General features: G+C 40.8%; 1 protein-coding gene across 2 annotated transcripts in view; it reads left to right on the forward strand.

Moving 5' to 3' along the window:
* LOC105015999 (RNA-binding Raly-like protein) overlaps positions 1 to 26955 on the forward strand; it is a 60117-nt gene that overhangs the window by 5473 nt on the left and 27689 nt on the right. For both annotated transcript variants that reach the window (XM_010879539.5, XM_010879549.5), the window contains exon 2: positions 5755 to 5830. In XM_010879539.5, coding sequence (XP_010877841.2) covers positions 5755 to 5830 — 76 coding nt within the window. The remainder of the gene's footprint in view (positions 1 to 5754; positions 5831 to 26955) is intronic.

Genomic DNA, 26955 nt, shown 5'->3' on the forward strand with positions numbered 1-26955 from the left:
AGTGCTAATGCCACATCTGGAAGCCTGCCATTTAAATAACTACAGAAAACAACAAAACACAGATAACATTGTGAGGAATGGCCACCCTTGGAGAGAGATAGTCATGTTCTATTTCCAGCAAAAAATACTTTCTGCTTGTTTATTTTCAGTTGTTTGTCTGTTTGTTTTTTGAACGTTAAGAGACATCCTGAAATCCCAGTGGGAATGCCAGTTGCATTGTATTGTTTGCTTCCTTTCAACTTTCTTGTTCATCATTTTTATTTGATTTGTTTTCATTTTAATTTACATTTGTAAAGCACAAATAATCTGCTGATTGTCAATACGCACATACAGATTATCTAAATTACTAAATGTAGAGCAGGAAGTAAGCAGACAGAAGTAATGTCTGCCGACTCCTCAAGGGCGCGGAGGTTTTAGTCTGAGTCTTCTCCTGGTGGGTAAGTCGTCCTAGCAGAGTAATCCCACTGATTGGCAGCTCTTCGTGAGTGAGAGGTACCATCATGGATGGAGAGGCAAGAACTGTGGTCTGTTGCAGATGTCTAAGGAGTGGGAATATTTTTGAAATCTATTTTATATAAATGCATGGAAACAAATACATTTAAAGGGACTATGTTTTATCTGTTAATGGTTCAGGACCAAGGAAGGTGATTGGTGCATTAATATGATTTACCGAAATACTTGGATTTTTTTCTACATCCACCACATTAATGACATATTAAATAGAGCACAGTCATTATGATCATCCTCTACACTCTTCAATTGCTTCTGGACGTAGGCAATGGAAAAATGCATTGCTTTCTTTGTGATCAAAATGTGTTGCAGTTTGTGAAAAAGGCTGATGTAAAAAGGTCTTTATACAACAGACTGCCTGTTATAACAGGTGGCTTCCCATCCCACAGGAAACCCCAATGTACTTTTATTACTCCAATATTACAAATCATTTTGGTTGACCAGGTTGAATGTGATATGTATGTGTGTGTATATATATATTTATGTTTTCACCCAGCCTATTGAGACTACATACTTCAACCATTTAAACTGAAACAACCAATTCAGTTCCAAGGGCAAAAATCTATAACTGATTTCATATTTTTTTTAAATGTTATTTATCTTGTTACAGTATCTTGTCCAATCATCCTATCAATTAATGTATTTGCAGAAACATAAATATTTACAATACAAAATCTGTACTAGAACATGCAGGGGGAGAATAGGTTCATTTGTAATCATAAAAACCAGTTGTGACAAAACCACTACTACCATAAGAACCAAATCACATGGTCTTCTACCATAAGAACAAAACTTCATGGTCTACTACCATAAGAACAAAACCACATAGTCTTCTACCATATGAACAAAACCACAGTCTTCTACCATAAGAACAAAACCACATAGTCTTCTACCATATGAACAAAACCACATAGTATTCTACCATAAGAACAAAACTTCATGGTCTACTACCATAAGAACCAAACCACATGGTCTTCTACCATAAGAACCAAACTTCATGGTGTACTACCATAAGAACAAAACTTCATGGTCTACTACCATAAGAACCAAACCACATGGTGTTCTACCATAAGAACCAAACTTCATGGTGTACTACCATAAGAACAAAACCACATAGTCTTCTACCATATGAACAAAACCACATGGTATTCTACCATAAGAACAAAACCACATGGTCTTCTACCATAAGAACAAAACCTCACGGTGTTCTACCATAAGAACAAAACCACATGGTCTTCTACCATAAGAACAAAACCACATGGTCTTCTACCATAAGAACAAAACCACATGGTCTTCTACCATAAGAACAAAACCTCACGATGTTCTACCATAAGAACAAAACCACATGGTCTTCTACCATAAGAACAAAACTTCATGGTCTACTACCATAAGAACAAAACCACATGGTCTTCTACCATAAGAACAAAACCACATGGTCTTCTACCATAAGAACAAAACCACATGGTCTTCTACCATAAGAACAAAACCACATGGTCTTCTAACATAAGCATTTAAATCCATCTGGATTAAAGAGACTGCTAAATGACAAAATATAAGCAAGAAGTACACACAAACCAAGTATGTACCTGGCTGTGAGACTGGGTCCCTGGGTCCCTGGGTCCCTGGGTCCCTGGTTCCCTGAGAGCCTCCACCCTCAGCCTGCCACCTTTCTATTGGCCAGCTGATTCTGTTAACACCCTTACATTTTTACTCAAATACAGTACTTCTATTCATTGGAGTTTAAACTCAGTGGAAAGTAATTGTTACTTAAATATGTATCTGGTACCGACTCAGAACTAAATGAGAAGTTATATCACAGTATTTTATTGGGTTTCTTTGCTCAGTCAATCTCTGGGTGAATCAGAAGAAAATCTAGAAAGGTAAACTTTGTCCTGGGATGTTTCACATTTTTATTCTATGTAACAAAGTTCTGCTGTAAAGCAGACTACCCTAATCTAAAAATAAAAATAAAGTAAATATAGATGTGAGTAAATGTGATAAGCTTTGGACCAGGTTGTTCAAAATACATATTATTGGCAAGTTAAAAATATCAGTTCAGTAGAGCCCAAAGAGGAAATAAAAAAAGGAAAACAACATATTTTTATTGCATTTATAATTAAATAAATTTAATTAATTACTCTTCATTATAGGGGACAATCTGTGTAACATTTAAAATGAGATATTAATGACTTATTATACTTAAATGGAAACTTTGGGAATTAGACATAAATCTTGGCGGATCTTCGACTCTTGTGCCTCCATTGGTTGTGCTTTCTCATCCACCCAGCTCAGCTTTTCTCTTCCACCTAATGTAGCTAAGAACCTTTCTTTGTCATCCAGCTCAGAGTCTTTCTCTCTCATCCAGTTTAGAGCCTTTGTCATCCACCAAGATTAGATCCTTTCTTATCCATCCAGCTCAGATACTTTCTCTTCCATTCAGCTCAGATCCTTTGTCATCCACCCAACTCAGATCCTTTCTCATCCACCCAGCTCAGATCCTTTCTCTTCCATCCAGCTCAGATCCTTTGTCATCCACCCAATTCGGATCCTTTGTCATACATAACGTTCAGATCCTTTGTCATCTACCCAGCTCGGATCCTTTCTCATCCATCCAGCTCAGATCATTTGTCATCCATCCAGCTCAGATCCTTTGTCATCCACCTAGCTCAGAGACATGATAGACGAGTCACACATACCAGTACCACCAGGGGTCATATAAAGTAATCTAAGATTCTTGTCATCTGCTGTTTCCAACACGCCAGCAGAGTAGATGAGTATCTGGCAATAAGAGGGATCAACAATGGCACCTAAAAAGAGACTACTATGCGTTGTTGGGATATTGTCAGGTGGTAATCACTCATAACTTCCATATTGACATTAAAGTGCTTAAATATGTAGAAGGTTTACCTCTGTGGTTTTGGCAACATGAACTGAGATAACTTTGAATGAACTTTGAATTGATGAAGAACAACAAAGGCATTTTTGAGTAGGAAGTACAGGGCATGACAAGATAAGATGTTGAGAGTTGTAAGATGTCAAATCAAAGTAAATTGAGCAGCATACTGACGGTTATTTGAACTTATACAACAAGGTTTAGGAGAGGGATGATTTTCATCTAGGCTGAGGTCGCTCAACAGTATTTCAAACAACACATTCAACACTGGGCAGGTTTCTTACAATTCCAAAAGTGTGTCCAACAGCCAAACAAAAAAACACATTGACGACAAAGTACAAAATATTGGCGTGTTAATCATGTTGAATCCCCTGCAGACATTGAATGCTTTGTGGTTGTGTTTTTTAGATGTTTTTAACACTGAAAGGCGTCCTGCTTTGTATTTGAATGGAGAAAGCAATAGGGAAAGCTAATTGCATTGTGTAGCAGTGTGTTTACCAAGCAGCATATCCCCCCTCCCCTGCAGAGGGTCTGGCCACTCTCTGTAAAGGCTTTATGGTGTAGTTGGTTATACACAGCCCTATGTAAAGTATTCCCTCAGCTCTGTTGTAGGCACTCCACTGTACTGTAGCCCGTGTGGTTAATGTTATAGGGATGCTACTGACCTGCAATACTATCTCAGGGCTACTATTTGCTTATTGTCACTTGATTCTTATTGGGTGAAATCATTTTGAATGCAGTCTGAGACCATTTTGGTCTTAGTACAATAACTTCCATACTTCAGTTAGAAACAGCTTCCACGTTTTAAAGTGACTGTTAATTTAATAGCAATGGCACAAATGTACAAACACAACACGGTATACAATTTTCAGGGACCTTTTTTGACTCAGCTGTGCTGCTATTACAACCAGTGGTTAAAAACGGCATCTTTACTGTTCACCATGGCATATTCCTACCACTGTTTCTAATTGGCTTGTTTGTGTCTAATGTGTTTAATGAGTACCACTGTGGATGGTAGATAAAGGGTCTGCCCTAATGTCAGTGTTCTAGACATCATATTACGTTACATAGCACGACGTCCACCGGCGACTGGAAACTTTTAAGTAATTACATCATCAGATGTGAGTCAATAGTGGTCCAGGTTTAAGTGGCTGTGGGCAGTGGACAGCAGGGTATGTTGCGTCTGCTTGGCAGACTGAGAGCCTATTATTTTTCCTGTAACAGACGGAGGGCAATTAGGCAGCAAAGTTCAGTTTTATCTCCTGTCACTGTGAAAGGCTAGACCGGGCACTGGGGGTGGCCTGGGACCTAGGGCCTGGGGCTAAGATCCACGTTGCCAGTGTGACCAACCCTGCTAACCCCAGCAGGGGGACCCCGAAGTGGGACTACAGACCTAAGTCACATCCGGTCTCTAGTGGACGGGCAAAATGGCTTCATTAAGGTGTGGGAAGGGGAGGGGGCATTGCTACTCACACACACGCAATTTTACACACAAACACGCCTTTTGCCCAAATCACAATTCACAGCCCCATCACCGCTCTCTCTGTAGCCGGCCCAGTCACGCTCCAGTCCCCTCTCCCATCTGTCCATGTCAGAATGGGCCTCTCTTTTCTTCCCTCTCTGATCCAACATCCCCTCTCACAAGCAATGAAGGGAGAGCTGCTCTGGCATGTGTTGTAATCAAATGGCTGTATAATTGAACCGTGGGGACGGTGTGTGTGTGTGTGTGTGTGTTTCTATGTACAAAAGTGAGGGTGCCACAGTAAGTTGATATAACCAGTGACATGTGTTTTCATGCCAGTGAGCTGATGGGCTGTGATAAAAGTAACTTGGTGTACAGAGATGTGGGTTTTAATGCTGATTGGTAGCAACATAGACTGTGTGTATATAAACATTTAGCCTTGTGGTCTGTGTATAGACAGATATATACACCTGGTGTGTGTATAGATAAACATTTAGACTTGGTGTCTGTGTATAGACAGATATTTACCACTGGTGTGTGTGTAGGTAAACATTTAGCTTTGGTGTCTGTGTATAGACAGATATTTACCCCCCGTGGGTGTGTGTGCAGATAAACATTAGGCCATGGTGTCTGTGTATGGATAGACATTTACCCCTGGTGTTTGTATAGATAAACAATTAGCCTGGCTGTCTGTGTATGGATAGACATTTAGCCTGGCTGTCTGTATGTTTCGGACAACTACTGCCGGTTTAATTCCAAGTGACAATATCGAAATGTATGGCTGCAATGGAAAAGGACAATATCCTTTATGCTTGGTAAAGCAGAAAAGGCCTGGTATTGCTGGAGAGTGTTCTGCTGTGCCTTACTGTGGTTGTCCTTTCCTGTCCAGACATGAGCATGAGTGGAGAGCTGAAGACTAGCCGTACCAAGACCGGCAGCAAGAGACACAGCAGCACTCCATACGGGTAAGATTCACATCACTTTAGAAAGTCTCACATCTCTATAAAAACTCATATCTCTTTAAAACACTCCCATCGATTTAGATGCTCACATCACTTTAGAAACTCACATCACTATTGACACTCATCACTATAGACATTTACATAACTTTAGGCACTCATATAACCATAGAGACTCACATCACTTCAGAAACTCACATCATTTTAGAGACTTAGATCACCTCAGAAATTCTCTTCACTTTGGAAGCTCTCACATAACTTTAGAAACTTTCACATGACTTTAGAAAGTCTCTTATCACTTTAGAAACTCACATCACTAGAAACCCTAACATCACCTTAGACCACTTCAAATCATCTCAAACACTCATAAAACTAGATAGACATAACTTTTTCAGACATAGAATACAGCTAAAGTACATTTGGTCTGTCAATAGCAGCACTTGATTCAGACAATTTGAAACGTACAGCATCAGAAGTGTCTGTTTTTTTCATAAATTTGAATTCTGCTTCAGCATAGAATGTTCGGAAAAGTTTCTCTGATAACAAACAGACTAACTCTTTATCCATGTGCCACTTTTATTAACTCCATCATTTGACATCGATGTCTAGCTTTTTTGTCTTCTAATGTCCTCGATTTTACACCTTGTAAGTTAGTATTAGCTAGTAAAAAAGTTTTTGGTTACAATATTATTTGATTGACCTAGTGATGGATGTTAGTCCCGCTTCAGACATTGCATTTATTCACAGAAGACAAACAGTCTTGTTCAGTGCTGTTTTTCTCCAGAAAAGGTTTTGTGTTGCATTTGAAAAGGGGCTTTTACAGATAATGACGTAACTGAAGATCCCTCAAGGTGCCACTGGTCATATATCTGAGGGCATCACATTACTTCAACACTTTCACATCACTTCAAACACATTCATTTCACTTCAGACACTTTCACGTTATTTCAGACATATTCACACAACATCAGACACAATTACATTATTTAGTCACTCATACTTCACTTAAACCCCTCCACATCACATTACACATGCTCACATCAAGTTCGACACATTCACTTCTCTTTAACGCTTTCACATTATTTTTAACACGTTCATGTCTTTAGACTCACTGGCATCACTGTAGACACACATCAATATAGACACACATTGCTGTAGACACACACATCAATGTAGATACATCACTGTAGACACTCACATCACTGTAGACACACATCAATGTAGACACTCACATCCTTGTGGACACACATCAATGTAGACACATCACTGTAGACACTCACATCAATGTAGACACTCACATCCTTGTGGACACACATCAATGTAGACACATCACTGTAGACACTCACATCAATGTAGACACTCACATCACTGTAGACACTCACATCAATGTAGACACTCACATCAATGTAGAAACTCACATCTGTGTAGAAACACATTCTGTCGACACTCACATCAATGTAGACACATCAGGGTAGAAACTCACATCATTGTAAACGCTCACATCACTGTTGACACTCACATCAATATAGACACATCAATGTAGACACTCACATCAATGTAGACACTCACATCAATATAGACACATCAATGTAGACACTAACATCAATGTAGACGCTCACATCACTGTTGACACTCACATCAATATAGACATATCAATGTAGACACTCACATCAATGTAGACACAGCAATGTAGACACTCACATCAATGTAGACACATCAATGTAGACACATCAATGTAGACACTCACATCAATATAGACACATCAATGTAGACACATCAATGTAGACACTCACATCAATATAGACACATCAATTTAGACACATCAATGTAGACACTCACATCAATGTAGACACATCAATGTAGACACTCACATCAATGTAGACACATCAATGTAGACACTCACATCAATATAGACACATCAATGTAGACACATCAATGTAGACACTCACATCAATATAGACACATCAATGTAGACACATCAATGTAGACACTCACATCAATGTAGACACATCAATGTAGACACTCACATCAATATAGACACAGCAATGTAGACATTCACATTGATGTAGACACTCACATTGATGTAGACACTCACATTGATGTAGACACACATTGATGTAGACACTCACATTGATGTAGACACACATTGATGTAGACACTCACATTGATGTAGACACACACATTGATGTAGACACTCACATTGATGTAGACACTCACATTGATGTAGACACTCACATCAAATGCAAATTAATTATTTAAAAATCATACAATGTGATCTTCTGGATTTTTGTTTTAGATTCCGTCTCTCACAGTTGAAGTGTACCTATGATAAAAATGACAGACCTCTACATGCTTTGTAAGTCGGAAAACCTGCAAAATCGGCAGTGTATCAAATACTTGTTCTCCCCATTGTATATAGTAAATTACATTCAGAATTTAGTAGAGCGTTTGTCCTAACTCAGCCACTGTAATCAGTACTGTAATATGATCTTATAAGATCAAGGACTGAATGTTTTATCTGGGCTGTGTTGGCTCATATTGATTGCAACCTGTGGCAGTGTCTCGTCTCTATCAGTCAATGTTTTAATCAATCTTTTGATGAAATGCATTCATGTGATTGAATCTGATTACGCTTAATGGCGAGCCATTCAATACGCAGTCATGCAGCTAAACCAGAGTAATGGTACCTGTGTGCTGAGAAAGCTGGCTGATTGTGTATATGTTGTATCAGGAAAGGGATACGACGCTATACAGTGGATATAAAAAGTCTACACACCCCTGTTAAAATGCCAGGATTTTATGATGTAAAAGAATGAGACAACGAGAAATCATGTCATACCTTTTTCCACTCTTAATGTGACCTATAATGTGAACAATTCAATTGAAAAACAAACTGAAATCTTCTAGGGGGAAAAATGAAAAATAAAAACCTTACAATTACCTGGTTACATAAGTGTGCACACCCTCTCATAACTGGGGATGTGACTGTGTTCAGAATTAACCAATCACATTCAAACACCTGCCATCATTTTAAGTGACTCTGATTAATCACAAATAAAGTTCAGCTGTTCAAGTAGGATTTTCCAGACATTTTCTTAGTTGTGTCTCAAAGCAAAAGCCATGGTTCGCAGGGAGCTTCCAAAGCATCAGAGGTATCTCATTGTTGAAAGATATCAGTCAGGAGAAGGATACAAAAAATTTCCAAAGCATTAGATATACCATGGAACACAGTGAAGACAGTCATCAGCAAGTGGAGAAAATATGGCACAACAGAGACATTACTAACAACTGGACGTCCCACCAAAATTGATGAAAAGACGAGAAGAAAACTAGTATGGGGGGCTTCCAAGAGGCCAACAGCAACATTAAAGGAACTGCAGGAATTTCTGGCAAGTACTGGCTGTGTGCTACATGTGACAACAATCTCCCGTATTCTTCATATGAATGGGCTACGGGGTAGGGTGGCAAGATGGAATCCTTTTCTTACAAAGAAAAACATCCAAGCCCAGCTGAAGTTTGCAAAAACAAACTTCAAGTCCCCCAAAAGCATGTGGGAAAATGTGTTATGGTCTGATGAAACCAAGATTGAACTTTTTGGCCATAATTCCAAAAGGTATTTTTGGCGCAAAAACAACGCTACACATCACCCAAAGAACATCATACCCACAATGAAACATGGTGGTGATAGCATCATGCTTTGGGGCTGTTTTTCTTCAGCTGGAAGGTTGGTGGGAGTTATAAACAGTTCCAAATACCAGGCAATTTTGGCACAAAACTTTCAGGCATCCATTAGAAAGCTGAGGATGAGGATGAAGTTCACCTTTCAGCACGACAACAACCCAAACCACACATCCAAATCCACCAAAGCATGGCTTCACCAGAAGAAGGTTAACATTTTGGAATGGCCCAGCCAGAGCCCATACCTGAATCAAATTTTACATCTGTGGGGTGATCTGAAGAGGACTGTGCACAGGAGATGTCCTCGCAATCTGACAGATTTGGAGCACTTTTGCAAAGAAGAATGGCCAAATATTGCAACGTCAAAATGTGCCATGCTAATAGACTCCTACCCAAAAAGACTGAGAGCTGTAATAAAACCAAAAGGTGCTTCAACAAAGTATTAGTTTAGGGTGTGCACACTTATGCAACTAGGTATGGCAGTGTGTATGGCAGTGTGTCTGAGCCACATATACATTAATGCATGCAAGAGTTTACTACTATTTGGCTATAAGTTGATTTGTACAAGGGCTGTCAAAGTTAAAGGGGTGGCAGGTATCTTACAACTAACTGACTAAGGACTCAATTTAATCCGTAGAAGTGTAATTTATAGGAAGGATTGCAGACATAGAGTCATGGCCACAATTATTGGCACCCCTGCATTTTATTCAATTACAGTTTTTCTCGATTCCTAATATACAAACCCAATTCCAAAAAAGTTGGGACACTGTACAATTGTGAATAAAAACAGAATGCAATAATGTGGAAGTTTCAAATTTCAATATTTTATTCAGAAAACAACATAGATGACATATCAAATGTTTAAACTGAGAAAATGTATCACTTTAAGGGAAAAATAAGTTGATTTTAAATTTCATGGCATCGACACATCTCAAAAAAGTTGGGACAAGGCCATGTTTACCACTGTGTAGCATCCCCTCTTCTTTTTATAACAGACTGCAAACATCTGGGGACTGAGGAGACAATTTGCTCAAGTTTATGAATAGGAATGTTGTCCCATTCATATCTAATACAGGCTTCTAGTTGTTCAACTGTCTTAGGTCTTCTTTGTCGCACCTTCCTCTTTATGATGCGCCAAATGTTTTCTATGGGTGAAAGATCTGGACTGCAGGCTGGCCATTTCAGTACCCGGATCCTTCTTCTATGCATCCATGACATTGTAATTGATGCAGTATGTGGTCTGGCATTGTCATATTGGAAAATGCAAGGTCTTCCCTGAAAGAGACGACGTCTGGATGGGAGCATATGTTGTTCTGGAACTTGGATATAATGGTCAGCATTGATGGTGCCTTTCCAGATGTGTAGGCTACCCATGCCACATGCACTCATGCAACCCCATACCATCAGAGATGCAGGCTTCTGAACTGAGCGCTGATAACAACTTGGGTTGTCTTTGTCCTCTTTAGTCCTGATGACATGGCGTCCCAGTTTTCCAAAATGAACTTCAAATTTTGATTTGTCTGACCACAGAACAATTTTCCACTTTGCCACAGTTCATTTTAAATTATCCTTGACCCAGAGAAAACGTCTGCTCTTCTGGATCCTGTTTATATACGGCTTCTCTTTTGACCTATAGAGTTTTAACCGGCAACGGCGAATGGCACGGTGGATTGTGTTCACCAACAATGTTTTCTGGAAGTATTCCTGAGCCCATGTTGTGATTTCCATTACTCCTGTATGTGATGCAGTGCCGTCTGAGGGCCCGAAGATCACGGGCATTCAGTATGGTTTTTCGGCCTTGACCCTTACGCACAGAGATTGTTCCAGATTCTCTGAATCTGTAGATGATGATAACTTCAAACTCTTTGCAATTTTTCTCTGAGAAACTCCTTTCTGATATTGCTCCACTATTTTTCGACACAGCATTGGGGGAATTGGTGATCCTCTGCCCATCTTGACTTCTGAGAGACACTGCCACTCTGAGAGGCTCTTTTTATACCCAATCATGTTGCCAATTGACATAATAAGTTGCAAATTGGTCCTCCAGCTGTTCCTTATCTGTACATTAAACTTTTCCGGCCTCTTATTTTGTAAATTTTTCCATTCCTTTTTTACTCACTATTTGTACAGTGTCCCAACTTTTTTGGAATCAGGTTTGTACTTTTAATGAAAATGTGTACCGGTTTATCTGCATTATAACACAGCAGAACTCTCTTTTTGCATAACAGTAAGTAATTTCTATTTGCTTTCACACACAATGTTAATGCTAAACACAGTGACAACAAATCAACAAACCCCCCCCCCCAAAAAATTAGTAAAGCATGTCAAACAGCTGATACAAACTACTTCCTTGAACGTAAACCTCTTCTGCACATAATACAAAAATTCTTTGCATAATTGTTTATTCATGCATAAACAGTTCACTTATGAGTTGCTATTGGCAAAAATTTACCAAACAAGGTGAAGGGAAGCGAGGTTCAGAAAAGTGGTGGTGGAGTACAAAGAACTATAGTTTTAGATTAAATTTGAGCCTCAAATACTGACTATGTTTTTCTGGATTTTTATGCTCTTCAGTGATATTTTAGGTAATATACCATTTTAGGTAACCAAATAATACAGCCTATACTGTGATAAGATGTTTACTTGCCTTTTATGGTATATTCTATAATTATAGAACCATCAAATGGCACACACATACAAATAAAAGAGGCTTAACCATGCTAGCATATATTGATAGTCGTAGTTTGTCATTTTGGCCAATGTTTCAATTTGGACCAATGGTTAATTATTTTGAAAACATGAATTCTACTTGGAAATTCTGTCGAAAACTGTTTGCTTTGAACAAAGAATGAGAATTGAGAAAATATTGAAAACCGTGAATACTTCATTGCCAGTGAGACACAATATTGTAGCCATATTCAGCCCACTGTCAAGAGAGACATAAGAATGCCTGATTACAACTTTCACAACACACCTGAACATCCAACAATCTCTTGTGGACAGATGAGACGAAATTAGAGCTTTTTGGTAAAGCACACCATCTCTGTTCTCAGAAAACAAAATGAAGCCTTCTAAGAAAAGAACACTTTTCCCAGAGTCAAATGAAAAAGGTTCACTGATGCTGTGCTGACTCTCACACTAGATACCTTGAGAGCATGCGCATGGCATCATAAAATCAGAAGAATAAGGCATTTTGGACCAAAATGTCCAACCGAGTGACAAAAAGCAGGACATGGGTCCTCCTGCAGAACATGGGTCCAAAGTCTTACTGAAAAGCTGTGGATAGATCCAGCGCTTAACTTGGAATAAAATAAATGCAGGAACTGACAAATCATACATTGCTGTACACTATGTTAATCAAAATGTATGTGTTAATAAGGCCTGTATCCATGATCCAGGGTTAATAAGGCTTGTTCCATTAAAGTAGCCTACCCCAGACATCCCAGACGGCTCTTCTGCCTTGAAAAGGAACCGGAACGCTGTTTGCCTAAAATTAGATGTACCGGTATGCCGTTCCGGACCAAGTCAAGCACACTGGATAAATACTGAAAGCAGTATTTGGGAGAACTGGAGCAGTTTGCAAAAGAAAACTGGGCCAGACTGCCAGAGGTGAAGAAGCTCATCCATGGTTATAGGAAATACATAATTGCAATTATTTTAGCCAAAGGCTGAGCTACCACATTAAGTCTAGATACAGTAGAGTCAATAGTTTTGTCAATGCCATTTCTCTTTGTTTTATGATTTAAAAAGATATTTTAGGATATGAATCAAAACATAATATTATATAATATTAACCGTGTTTTAACTGTTTACGAAAACATGTTGTGCAAGCAATGAGAAATGACTGCTATAAAGAATACTGTTGTTCTCATTAGGTTATAATGGAGATCAACAGGACCTCAGTTTCATTAAAAGCTACTTAGAAACCGAGAAAAACTACAAGTTTTTATCCAACTTGTATTACCAGGAGAGGGTGTGCAAATGGATTAGAAATGGTCATCCTCTGTTGGTTTACAGGATGTGGAATTATACAAGTAAAATAAATATAAAATGGGATTTTGTATTAGTGTGTGTTACGTGTGTGTGTGTGTGTTTAATAAATGTCAAGCCCCATCTGGTAGAGTACTGCTGGCCACACCCCCTTGGTGTGAAACCATGGAAATGGTACAACCTGGCTGTTCCCAGAGACATGTAATTTCACCCTTGAAGAGGTAGAAAGCATTTGGACTTCCCTACCTAATAACAAGTGGATCAGATTGTGTCACTTACAATACTTTAAAGGCCACAAGGCCCCAGTCCTCCCATTCCCTCATGAATATCTTCAATGTCTGCTTGATTAATGAGAAGTACCTGACTCATGGATCGGTGCCCTGGTCCCCAGAGTACTCAAAGACAACAAAGTCCAGATGATCTATCTACATGGACAGACATTTGTCATCCTTTAAGGTGTTCAGTAGATGTCTGTCTGAAGATTGTCTGCTCCCAATATAAACCCTGGACCATAGATACAGGCCTTATCTCTACCAAACAACATCTAACCCTGGATCATAGATACAGGCCTTATTTCTACCAAACAACATCTAACCCTGGATCATAGATACCCTATGCTTCCAGTTTTACCCTATGCTTCCAGAATGGCCTTCGGTACTACTCACACAGCCTAACGATAAATGCACTGAAGGAAATTTCCTCAGTCTTATCTGAACATTATATGCTATTTGAACAAAGGATCCTTTCCCCTAGTTATTTGTGGAAAGCAGCTGACTAAACCGATCTCACTCAGGATTCACATAAAAACAGTCTGCTGATGAAGTGCTGTTACATTCCTTCCAGCTGTTAACCATTGGTTGAACTGGCTATGCCAGTGTGGCCCAGCACATGGCCAGTCACCAATATCGGGACAGAGGTGAGCTGATGATGGTCACATGTTCACGCGTCAAGAGAAGACCTTCTTACCAAAGACATGCTCTCTCACAGATTACTTTCTGAAATGGTCTGAAGTGAAATAAACAAAATGTCGCCAGTAGAATTGTAAAACTAATAACAACATTTATTCATTAATGAATAAATCAATTAAAGTGTATCCTCTGCAGAAAAGATGCGGCTGATTTGGACTTTACGTCGCAGGCCGAGTGGGAAGAAGGCTTGATATGATTGGCATTTCTTTTGTTCCTGTGATCATGAAACTACAGAATGTGAAGGAGGTGGCCCTAGCAGAGATTTAACATGTTTTTTGAATTGTAAATTATTATTTGTGGGTTCAAATAAACTATTGTGAGTATCTGTGTTTGTGCATGTGTGAGATCCCTGTCTGTGTACAGGTGGCAACCAGATGTCCCCAGAAAGGTTTCTGAAACCTGACAAATCCCCACTACATACAATGCTAATTCCATCCCACCGATAAGTGGTTAACAGTGTCAGATTTAGGGTTTCGTCATTACGTTTAAGTTACATTTAGCCATGAAGGTTAGGTTTTTTAGGTTAATGTTACCACTCAGGTAAGGGTTAATGTTAAGATTAGGGTAAGGGAAGGTCAGGCAGGGGTGGCACTTAGAGCATCGAACCAGGAACCAAAATGTTGCAAGACCTAATCCCTAAATTGGCAAGGTAAAAAATATATTATTCTGTCCTTGAACAAGGCAGTTAACACCAACTACCAGATATTTCTGAGATAAAAAAAATAGATTTTACAACATTGGCACTGGTAATATTTCTTTTTTATAATGTCAACTTTTAAATAGATAAATAGTATTAGTATAAGACCCAATATGAAATTTCACTTGCTGGTTTTGTTGTTGATCGTGGTAAACAAGACCAGGTCCACAGCAGAGACAAAGACTCTTATCTCTGATGACCCAATACGTTTCAGTAAAAAATGGGAATCGAAAGGTGTATCTACATATTCAAAAATGTATTCAGTGGTCTGAGGCGATGCAGTGGTCCAAACCTTCGGTGCACAAATCCAGCACACTGCTCTTTCAGTACAAGCTCTCTCCTGCCATTCCCAAGGCTAAATCATAAGTACACTGTAGGAAAAAGGTATTCTAATTAAAATGTCATCCTGATAACTGCTGTTAATGCGAATAGACCCTTAGTTCATATGAGTAACTATTGCATTACCTAGCATATCGTAGGTTTTCTTTCTTCTCACTGTTATTTGTCACACTGAAGACAGTGCTCCGGGATGACCCAGATGGCAGAGGGTTTTGTCATGGTTTGTTTGCTCCAGAGATGAGACAGTGTGGCTCTGTGTGGCCCAGCTGTGTGATGAGGGATAGGGGCAGTTTTACAGTTTCACTGCTCAGGGCCCAGATGCAGCTGCCCAGCACTCCCTGTGCTCCACTGCACCGCTACAAAAGCTCACTATACTGCATGTCCTTTACAAAGAGGCTCAGGTGCTATGGAAGGCCAACAGTCTCTGTCTCTAGAGCACACACAAACACACAAACAAACACACACACACACACACACATTCCCATGGCACGCAGAGCTGGAGGATTAAGGCAGTGCTTGAAGCATGTGTGCGTAATAAGTTCATTATTGTGTGAGAAAAGAGGTCTTCTCTGTAATTGTGCTTTTTATGTAACAGCAGATGTTATAGTAAGTTAATGAATAAAGGTTGAGGAATGTTAGGGGTCTTATTGGGTATCTCTATAGTTCAGTGATGAAACATCTGCCCAAGGGACTGAAGACTCACCACCAAAATGCCTCCTTTGGTTTCGGAAAAAGACTCAAATTACAGACTTTTGTGGCTACACCTGAAATGAGCAATTAGTGGGTAAAGACTCACAAATGTTGTTGTGATAAAGCAGTCCTGCACAGAAGAGTGGGCCTTGTAAATACGAAGGTCCGGGGTGTTCCCTGGCACTATGCTGGCCAGTGCTGTCTGCTTTAGTGGAGTGAATGAGGAGGAGGGAGATGAGGAGGTCTGACTGAACACAGGGCAGTGAGTACTGGGCATCTGGTCCTGTGTATTTTCAGTCCACTTTGTTTTCATTAACAGAGGAAGGAGTGGGGGGCGGGGGGCAGGGGGGCTTTAGATGGGACATTGCGGGGTGGAGGGGGGTAATTATAGACCAGACCCATCTGTCACAGATTCAGAGGGGTAAAAGAGGTGGGCTCTATGGCAAGCATGAAGGATCTGCAGCTGCTGAGGCCAATGTCATTCCCCATACCACTCTACCCCTCACCCTGGCATATCTCCGGGAGGGATGTGGGACTGTGGGATTCGGGCTGTTGACAGCTAAATTGGTGTCAAATATTTTAGTGTGGTATTTGGATTGTGGTCAGTGTTGGGATGAGACCTTAAACCTCCAGTGGAGGGGTCCTGTTACCGGTGACCCCAACCCAGTTACTCTGACTAATAGAGTGGGGACAGGTTGGTAGACATCCATCCAGGTGTGGGGGCTTCATATCCCTGCAGGGGCTCTAGCTGCATTGGTAACCCAACCAAGGGCAGGCTCTTGACCTCAGCCCCTTTCCCTGCTGGGCCAGGAGTCATAGGTGAATGTTAGTCTCTGGGATCTGTTGGATCACGTCTCCCTGCGCTTGGTTCTGACTGCTAATCACACTGTGAGGTCACCAAAACACGGTAGATGATGCACCACTGTGATACTCCTTTACTACCTCATCCTCCTGGAGTGGTTAGGGGGTGAAGGGGTGGAGGGACGGAGATAGCTTTGTCCTGAGCTTGATGACCCATGTATGTGTATGTGTGTGTGTGTGGGCCTGTGCGTTTGTTTGGCGTGTCTGTGTGTATTCTCTGTGGTCTGTGTGAGTGTGTGTGGACATTACCAAGCAAGATGAGGTGGCCTCAGGCTTATCTCTCCACAGGAGCTGGCCCTAAGCTAATGGAGTCATCCCTACCCCTACTACTCCTCGGCTGCCTGACACACACACACACACACACACACACTGGGAGAGGGAGGGAGCAAGGGGAAAGAGGACATGGGCGGGAAAGAAGAGACAGAGAGAGAGGATGTACAGGAAGATGGAGAAAAAGAGAAGGAAAATGGACTGTCCTACTGAAAGCAAATAGAGAGAATAAGAGAGAGAGATGGAGAGAATGACAGAGAGAAACGGAAAGGGCAAGAACAGTGATGTAGAAAAAGGGGAGGGTGAGAGGGGATGAGAAACAGATGGAACAGCAGGGAGGGACAGAGAGATGAGGAGAAAGTGGGGAGGTAAAGAAAGCAGGAAAGGGAGAGAGAGCTGTGTGTTCCGTTGCCCCCTGGCGTGAACAATCCATCTCAAATTGATCTCCCAGCTCGGCCCGGCAGGGCATTCCGAATCAATCTCAAATTGATCTCTGTGCCAGAGGTCGGGAAAACTAGCAGCAGAGCTTATCAGAAATATAGTGGTGCTGGGAGGATCTGACAGGGAAACTTATCACACTGCACAACGGGAAATGGGCTCTGAAGCCCCAGGGCAGCAAGGGACCCAACCAGCTCCCTGCAACAAACACACGCGATACGGTGAAAACACGCAATACTGTGTAAACGCACAACACAGTTAAAACACGCGATATGGTGAAAACGCGCGCGATACGGCGAAAACGCGTGCGATACGGCGAAAACCTGCGTGATTCGGCGAAAACGCGCGCAATACGGCGAAAAGCGCGGAATACGGCGAAAACGCTGATATTTCCAACCATGTCAAATAAACTGCTTGAACAATATTGGTTGTGAAATACACAGTTTCCACTGGCTAATTAGGATACATTCTGGAAATGTCATGCTTCCACACTGTGCACACAGTAATTGTAGGCAATATCAGCATTGTAAGTGAAACATTATAATAAGTTCCATTGGCCTTATTAAATATGGTGATGTGTTTAGGCTACTATAGGTTAATGAGGCAATAACTGTGATTGGACTAAAATGTGACTAAAACATTAGGGCATTTTGATGACTGAAATGACTCTTTATTATCGTCTTTTTGACAATAACTAGACAAAATCATAATTTAAATGAAATTATTTGTGTCTAAAACTGAAAGATATTTTAGGCAAAATGCCTACAACTAGACTAAATCAATAAAAGGATGACAAAACTAACAGTGCGCAACATCACTGCCTGGGTCCTGTAGTAATCATAGCCTTTCTTCACCTAATCCCCCCCAGCACAGAGCTATGTAGCGCTCTCCTTGGTGTTGAACAATGATCAATAGGCTTCTGTCCATTTATTGTGCTGATGCGATTGTGCTTTATTTTTTCTCTTTTCCATCACTAAATATGCATAGATAAAAGTAGACAGCATCAGTTTATTGATGTAGGAGGCAATGGTATAAGATAATAGATGGAGAAACATTTGAAGACGTTTGGAGGGGGGGGTATCGTATGAACACACACGATACGGTGAACACATGCGATACGATGAACACATGCGATACGGTGAACACATGCGATACGATGAACACATGCGATACGATTAACACATGCGATACGATTAACACATGCGATGCGATTAACACATGCGATACGATTAACAAATGCGATACGGTGAACACATGCGATACGATGAACACATGCGATACGATTAACACATGCGATACGATTAACACATGCGATACGATTAACACATGCGATACGGTGAACACATGCGATACGATGAACACATGCGATACGATGAACACATGCGATACGGTGAACACATGCGATACGGTGAACACATGTGATACGGTGAACACATGCGATACGATGAACACATGCGATACGGTGAACACATGCGATACGATGAACACATGCGCTATAGTGAACACGTTTTACGTGAACACCTACGATACGGTGAACACATACAATAAGGTGAACATACAGGATAAAGTGAACACACACGATACGATCAACACATGCGTTGTGGTGAAAACATACGATGCGGTGAACATGTGTTATGATGAACACCTACGATACAGTGAACACATACGATACGGTGAACACATACGATACGGTGAACACATACGATACAGTGAACACATATGATACGGTGAACACATACGATTCAGTGAAAACATGCATTATGGTGAAAACATACGGTACGATGAACACATAACGATGCGGTGAACACGTGTTATGATGAACACCTGCGATACAGTGAACACATACGCTATAGTGAATACATACAATACAGTGAACACACACGATACAGTGAACACATACGCTATAGTGAATACATACAATACAGTGAACACACACGATACAGTGAACACCTGCGATACAGTGAACACATACGCTATAGTGAATACATACAATACGGTGAACACACACGATACGGTGAACACACACGATACGGTAAACACACACAATATGGTGAACACAAACAATACGGTGAACACATACGATATGGTGAACACATACGATATGGTGAACACATACGATGCGTTGAACACCTGTTACGATGAACACCTACGATACAAGGAACACATACGCTATGGTGAACACGTGTTACGATGAACACCTACGATACAGTGAACACATACAATACGGTGAACACAAACAATACGGTGAACACACACGATAAGGTGAACACACACCATACGGTAAACACATATGATGCGGTGAACACACACGATACGGTGAACACATATGATACGGTGAACACAAACAATACGGTGAACACAAACAATACGGTGAACACACACGATAAGGTGAACACACACGATAAGGTGAACACATATGATGCGGTGAACACACACGATACATTGAACACACACGATACGGTGAACACACACGATACGGTGAACACGTGCGTTGTGGTGAACAAAAATATATTTTTAAAACATGTTTGACCTGACCAATCCTGATGTTCCCAGTTGCCAGTTTCAGTCAATTTCAATCCCCAGAATTCCCCTCATTCTGTGCCAAGCTACAGTGATAAAGCCTCTGCGGTCTCAGTAACGCTTGGAACAAAACTCAGCCCGGCACTAAAATGTATAAAATAAAGTCATGTTGACAGTGATGGGCGAGAGAATTTGTATTGTCTGGAGTCACAATAATTAACGTTATAGCTGACACTGTAGGCGCTAAATTTACAGTCCTTGGGATGTACAATGATAAGCTGGTGTAAGCGGCCCACATAAATTAATCCCAAACCACTGGGCAACTTAACTGTGTTGTCAGGGTAAAGAGTGGAACTTTTGTTTTGTCCTCCAGTGACCAATACACTTGGATGGTAGCCTTACACAATGTATCCTTTCTAAAAGTGTACCAATGTTAACATTATAAACCCACTGGGGAACAGCTTTTCAATTAATAAGAACTGAAATGCTCTTTGTTGCACATGCATTTAAAAGTTTAGTTGGCTACTTTCAGAATAATCTCCCAATTGCTGAAAGATGATGTCAACTCTCTGTAGATCTCTCTAGGGCCTGGTGGTTGTGAAACAGCAGCCTGAGGGTGAGAGACCAATACACAGAGAACTAGATACAGAGCAGACAGATAGATTGGGAGAGAAAGAGTGAGAGATACCCGGGAGCAACTGCCAATTAAAATCCTGCATGCCAACATTTTCAAAATAATTCTTGCAATACAGAGAAATGCCTCAAATGCATGCCGGAAAGAATTAGGCCAATATCCATTATAAATGATATAGATATTTTTAACGAGCAATTACATTTGTTAGCCACCTAAAAACAGGAGACTCTCATTCCTACCCCTGCAAAGTTCTGAAATGCCATGACATGAATTTAGAGACATAGTCCCCATATTTAGCTAGCACTGAGGCTCCCAGGAGAAGACAGGCTGTGTTCCCTATGCTCCTGGGAAGAGGACAAGCTGTGCTCACTCTGCTCCCTGGGATAGCTTGAGACTGTGCTATATTTCCTATTACACTGTGACAAATACTAAGACTTAGAGAAGCTTTCTTTCTTAAAAATGATCAGTCAATTTAAGAATTTAAAACCATAAAAGAACTAGGAATAAATCAAATATGTATTGTGAGAAAAACCAAAAGGTGTTGATTTGGCAGCCAAATATGTGGCCTCCTTCCACGGTCTGAGGGAGAGCCAATGAAAATGCAAAGCTCTATAAGCCATTTTGTTTTGTTTTTTATGCCACCCAAATGAGTGATATAAAATGAAAGTTACATTTTCAAACAGAAAGATGTACAGCTCTGGAAAAAATTGAAGAGACCACTGTACCTTTTTTTTTTGGAAAGGAAAGAAAAAGGTACAGTGGTCTCAAAATTTGTTCCAGAGCTGTGTTTTGAATGCTTTGCAATGTCCTGTGCTCAGTGGCAAGAGGTTTTTCAGTAATGTTTATAGTGAAATACTGCTATTTTTTATATTTATTATTCTCATGCTATAGTTTTAGCAGTTGTTGTATAAACACCATTCACAACAATTTAATAATTACTATACTGGCCTTATTGCCATTTTACTGACCAAAGTTATTATACGTCTGCTTTGATAATGTATATAACTGTTGTGAGCTAGAATATATATGGGTATTGTCAAATGAAATTAACTGTTGCCAGATTAATATCTATATTTTATGTTAAGATATACTATGCATATATTCCTTGTTCACCATTAAGCCCATTCCCTTCCTGTAATTGAGTAAAGCAATTCATAGATTGAAATTGTGTGGTGTTAGAGGGAGGGAGACAGTTTTTTGGTAAAGAACATAAATGCATGAAAATGAGACCGACTTGACCAAATAATATAAGTAAAGAAATGAAGTACCGGGGAAGGATAAAGTTGCCAAATGCAAACAGAGTTGTCCTGTTTTAAGTGTGCAATGTAACCAAACTTTATACGTCAATATATAAGAAAATATAGGCTGCTGTGACTGAGCCAAAATTACAAAAAAACCTTGACTATACAAAGACTGTCTACGCACCTTGACTATACAAAGACTGTCTACGCACGGCCTTAGTGTGAGTGTGTGTGTGTACGGTCAGTCAGACTAGTACAGGTGTTGAGTGACCAATGGACCATTAGACCATTAGAAACTGCCTCTGAGCCTGCTGGTATGGGACCTCATGCTCTGATAGAGTCCTTGTGTCTGACGGTAATCAAACGAACAGTGGGCCCGCTGTTTAAAGGGGTTGCTCGGTATGTTGATCCACTGACGTGTATCCAGGTTGGTACCCTCTGCTTCCTAATTGAGATGCTTCCCATCTCATTTCCCTGTATGCTGTATCAGTACCCGTCTCAGGATTGAAGGACAGACAGTAGGAGTGAAACAAAATATACACAAACACACACACCCAGCCACACTGGGTCCATTAGAGAATTGAAGAGTATAGGGGTTCAGTGCTGCAGTTGCAGACAGGAGTGAGTGAATGGGTTACCTGGCAAGCCTCTCCCCATTAAGGTCTCTTTGAGGACTCTTATTTAGCTCAGCAATGTGTGTGTGTGTGTGTGTGTATGAGAAAAGAGAGTGCCTTAACAAGTTATGGTAATTATTGCTGCAGGAAAATCAGGCTTCACCCCAGTTGATCTCTGGCCACCACAAAAGACACACACACACACACACACACACACACATGATCCCTCCAGAGTCAACCCTCTCCTGCCACCCTGCTCCATACCCCATTTAATCCCACTTACAGACCTGAGCTGCCTACTAATGACCACAGAGATGTCCTTCAGGAAACATGAACGAACGCACGCACGCGTGCACACACACACACACACACACCCAATGCGCATCTGCATACGACTTGTGTTCACACAAAAATCCAAACACTCAACCATTTTTCACAGCACATTCCCATGCAGCAGAGCTGTGCTGGGGTGGGCCATATCTTAATGGCTCCTATTTGTAACGTGGCTCTGATATCTACGGGCCTCCTTGCACCTCTCGGTATTCTACAGCAGCACTGTGTTTGACCTGTCTGCAGCAGTGTCTTTGAACCCACACATCCCTTTTCCTCTCTCTGTCTCGTTCTGGTCAGGCGTATCTCACAGAAGGTGTGCGAGGGGGATTTTCAATTCAACTGGGTTCTCTCGGTGGATGTGCGTTTGTGTGCGTCTGTTGAGCTTGGCTGGGAAAGGGGGGGGGGGGGGGGTTTGGAGAACTATTGGCCCAGCTGGAAGCTTCCTCCTGTGAGGATCACAGACTTCAGTGTGGGGTCGACTCAGCAAATGTCACACCTTTCAATCACCGTTAAACCCCAGATAGCTCTCCTGAGGCTGCTCTGACTGACAGATTATTATTTGGCCAATGTGTTTTTTTGTTCCTTTTTCTCCTCCACTGTGAGTTCAGCTGTTGCCTTGCCTGGTGTCTGTCTTGAAGGTGTGGTGTCTGTCTTGAAGGTCTTGTGTCTGTCTTGAAGGTCTGGTGTCTGTCTTAAAGACCTGGTGTCTGTTTTAAAGAGCAGGTGTCTGTCTTGAAGGTCTGGTGTCTGTCTTGAAGCTCTGGTGTCTGTCTTAAAGGTCTGGTGTATGTCTTAAAGGTCTTGTGTCTGTCTTAAATATTTTGTTTCTGTCTTAAAGGCCTTAAAGAGCTGATGTCTGTCTTGAAGTTTTGGTGTCTATCTTGAAGGTCTAGTGTTTGTCTTAATGGTCTTGTTTCTGTCCTGAAGGTCTGGTGTCTGTCTTAAAGGTCTGGTGTTTGTCATAATGGTCTTGTGTCTGTCATAAAGGTCTTGTGTCTGTCCTGAAGGTCTGGTGTCTGTCATAAAGGTATTGTGTCTGTTATAAAGGTCTTGTGTCTGTCCTGAAGGTCTGGTGTCTGTCATAAAGGTCTTGTGTCTGTTATAAAGGTCTGGTGTCTGTCCTGAAGGTCTGGTGTCTGTCCAGAAGGTCTGGTGTCTGTCATAAAGGTCTGGTGTCTGTCATAAAGGCCTTGTGTCTGTCCTGAAGGTCTGGTGTCTGTCATAAAGGTCTGGTGTCTGTCCTGAAGGCCTGGTGTCTGTCCTGAAGGTCTGGTGTCTGTCATAAAGGTCTGGTGTCTGTCCTGAAGGTCTGGTGTCTGTCCTGAAGGTCTGGTGTCTGTCATAAAGGCCTTGTGTCTGTCCTGAAGGTCTGGTGTCTGTCATAAAGGCCTTGTGTCTGTCCTGAAGGTCTGGTGTCTGTCATAAAGGCCTTGTGTCTGTCCTGAAGGTCTGGTGTCTGTCATAAAGGCCTTGTGTCTGTCCTGAAGGTCTGGTGTCTGTCATAAAGGCCTTGTGTCTGTCCTGAAGGTCTGGTTTCTGTCATAAAGGCCTTGTGTCTGTCCTGAAGGTCTAGTGTCTGTCCTGAAGGGCTGTGTCCTGTGTAGGTTACAGGGTACAGAGATGGGGTTTTCTCACCAGTCCTGTTTTCATCCTGTATGTAATGAGAACGTTTTTAGGAAGGGTATTTTTTGCTTTCATACAGTATCTTTGACATGTCTATGAGACGTTTAGACGTGTTCATAGACTAGGCTTGCTAGATCATTTAAGAACTAAAAGAGCTAAAACTCTGCTTTGTTTCAGTAGGCTATGCTACATCAAAAGGACTAGGCGGATTAATTATATAAGGACATTTCTGACAACCTTTCAAATTAGTATTTAGACTTCATTGGAATCTTATGAGTAGCAGTGACACTTAATTGTCTCCCAAACCAGAGAACACCCTGATGTCCTTGTCCTGTATAGGACCCACACACAAACTCAACCCACTGGTCACCGTAATGCTGGCTAATGCTCCTAAATAACACTAATCATTTTAATGAACCCTTGTCATGTCACAAATGTCCAATTACCATCCTGTTCTGTCCCTTGTCCCAGGGCTCAAACAGGCTATTCAGGGAAAAAACTCCAACTGGGACTCAAAGGAGGCCCACAGAAACATTCCCAGACACACAAACATACACACTCAAACACATATACACACATACACACATACACACACACAAGGTCGGCACACAACCTTTGCAAAACAAGATGATGGTCATATATCACCATGGTTACAGTGTGTTCATGCTACTGTATAACTACTGTTTAAAACTCCATTGTTTGGTTTGAATGGATGACAGTTTGTGTTTTTGGAGTGTCTCAGGAGTAGTCTTTTAGATGTTTTATTGTGCTTAATAACATTCAGTGTCACGTGCAATATACAGTTCATAAGTTTGCATACCCTGGCAGAAATTGTGTTTTTTTTTTTTGAAAACATGACTGGTTATGCAAAAACAGCTTTATTTAAGGATAGTGATATGAAGCCATTTATTATCACATAGTTGTTTGGGTCCTTTTTAAATCATAATGAGAACAGAAATCATCCAAATGGCCCTGATCAAAAGTTTACATAATGTTTGGCCACAAGGTGACACACACAGGTGAAAATGGCAATTAAAGTTGAAGTTGCAATTAGTGTCTGCGTATAAATAACAGAGATGGAGTCAAGACCACAACCTTGGAGACCCAGACCAAGACCATATCCAAACCTTGGAAACCCAGACCAAGACTAAGACCCAGCAGGTCAAGACCATTACAAGACCAAGACCATTTTGAACACAAAAAAACAAGACCAAGACTGAGACCGAGACCTTAGACCTTCCAAAGACAATGAGAAAATGAATATAAGGAAATAAATTATTTTATTTTGTAGGCCACAGCATAAGTGTTATATAGAAGTAAATATACTTTACTAGATTAAATTACTTTACTGATTATAACAAAAAGACTGAAATAAGAAAAAAAGTGATGTGTGACTGACACATCCATACATGTTATAGCTTATTTTCACACTGCTGTGCTTAGCTAGCTAGCGAACACGTTAGCTAACTGGCTAGGTAGGTAACTAGATGGCTAACATTAACTTTGCCCAGTCGGGTTTGTTATGGATACCCATAATATTGGTATCAATGGCTGTGGGTACTTGTCAAAATTGGAAATGGCATTTTCATGTAAAGTTTCTGACCGCAATGTAAAGTTTCATGTCCCTCACATCACAATGTTAACGTTGGCAAAATTAGCTAGTGTAGCTACCTAGCCTAGCTAACCAAGACTTTGGCATGGTAATATATATGAAGATAATATTACAGCAGCCTGTAATAAGTTATGTCACCAGTATAACTGAACAAACCAAGACCACTTAAGATAATGAGGTGCGTATTAGCTAGCAAGCTATGATTTACCTGCAGACATGTTTGGTGCCAGTTCACATGCAGTTCTACAATGCATTATAGAAAAAATGCAAATACAGTACTACAGGTGCGCAAAGGGACTAGCTAGCCTATGGAAAATCAGTCACGTTATACAGAGGTGACCAAGACCAAGATCCAGACCAAGACCAGAACACCGGAGACCAAGACGCAGACCAAGACCCAAACCCTGGAGACCAAGACCACATCTATTATGTCTCGAGGGATCTCGAGACAGAGACTGCAAGACCGAGGCTCCATCTCTGATAAATCGTCAATGGGTTTGTTAGCTCTCACGTGGATGTACTGAGCAGGCTAGATACTGAGCCATGGGAAGCAGAAAATAACTGTTTAAAAAGATGGAAAAGGATAACTGCGTAAAGATGGAAAAGGATATAAAAAGATATCC

This window comes from Esox lucius, chromosome 2 (genome assembly GCF_011004845.1).
Source record: "Esox lucius isolate fEsoLuc1 chromosome 2, fEsoLuc1.pri, whole genome shotgun sequence".
Classification (NCBI taxonomy): Eukaryota; Metazoa; Chordata; class Actinopteri; order Esociformes; family Esocidae; genus Esox; species Esox lucius.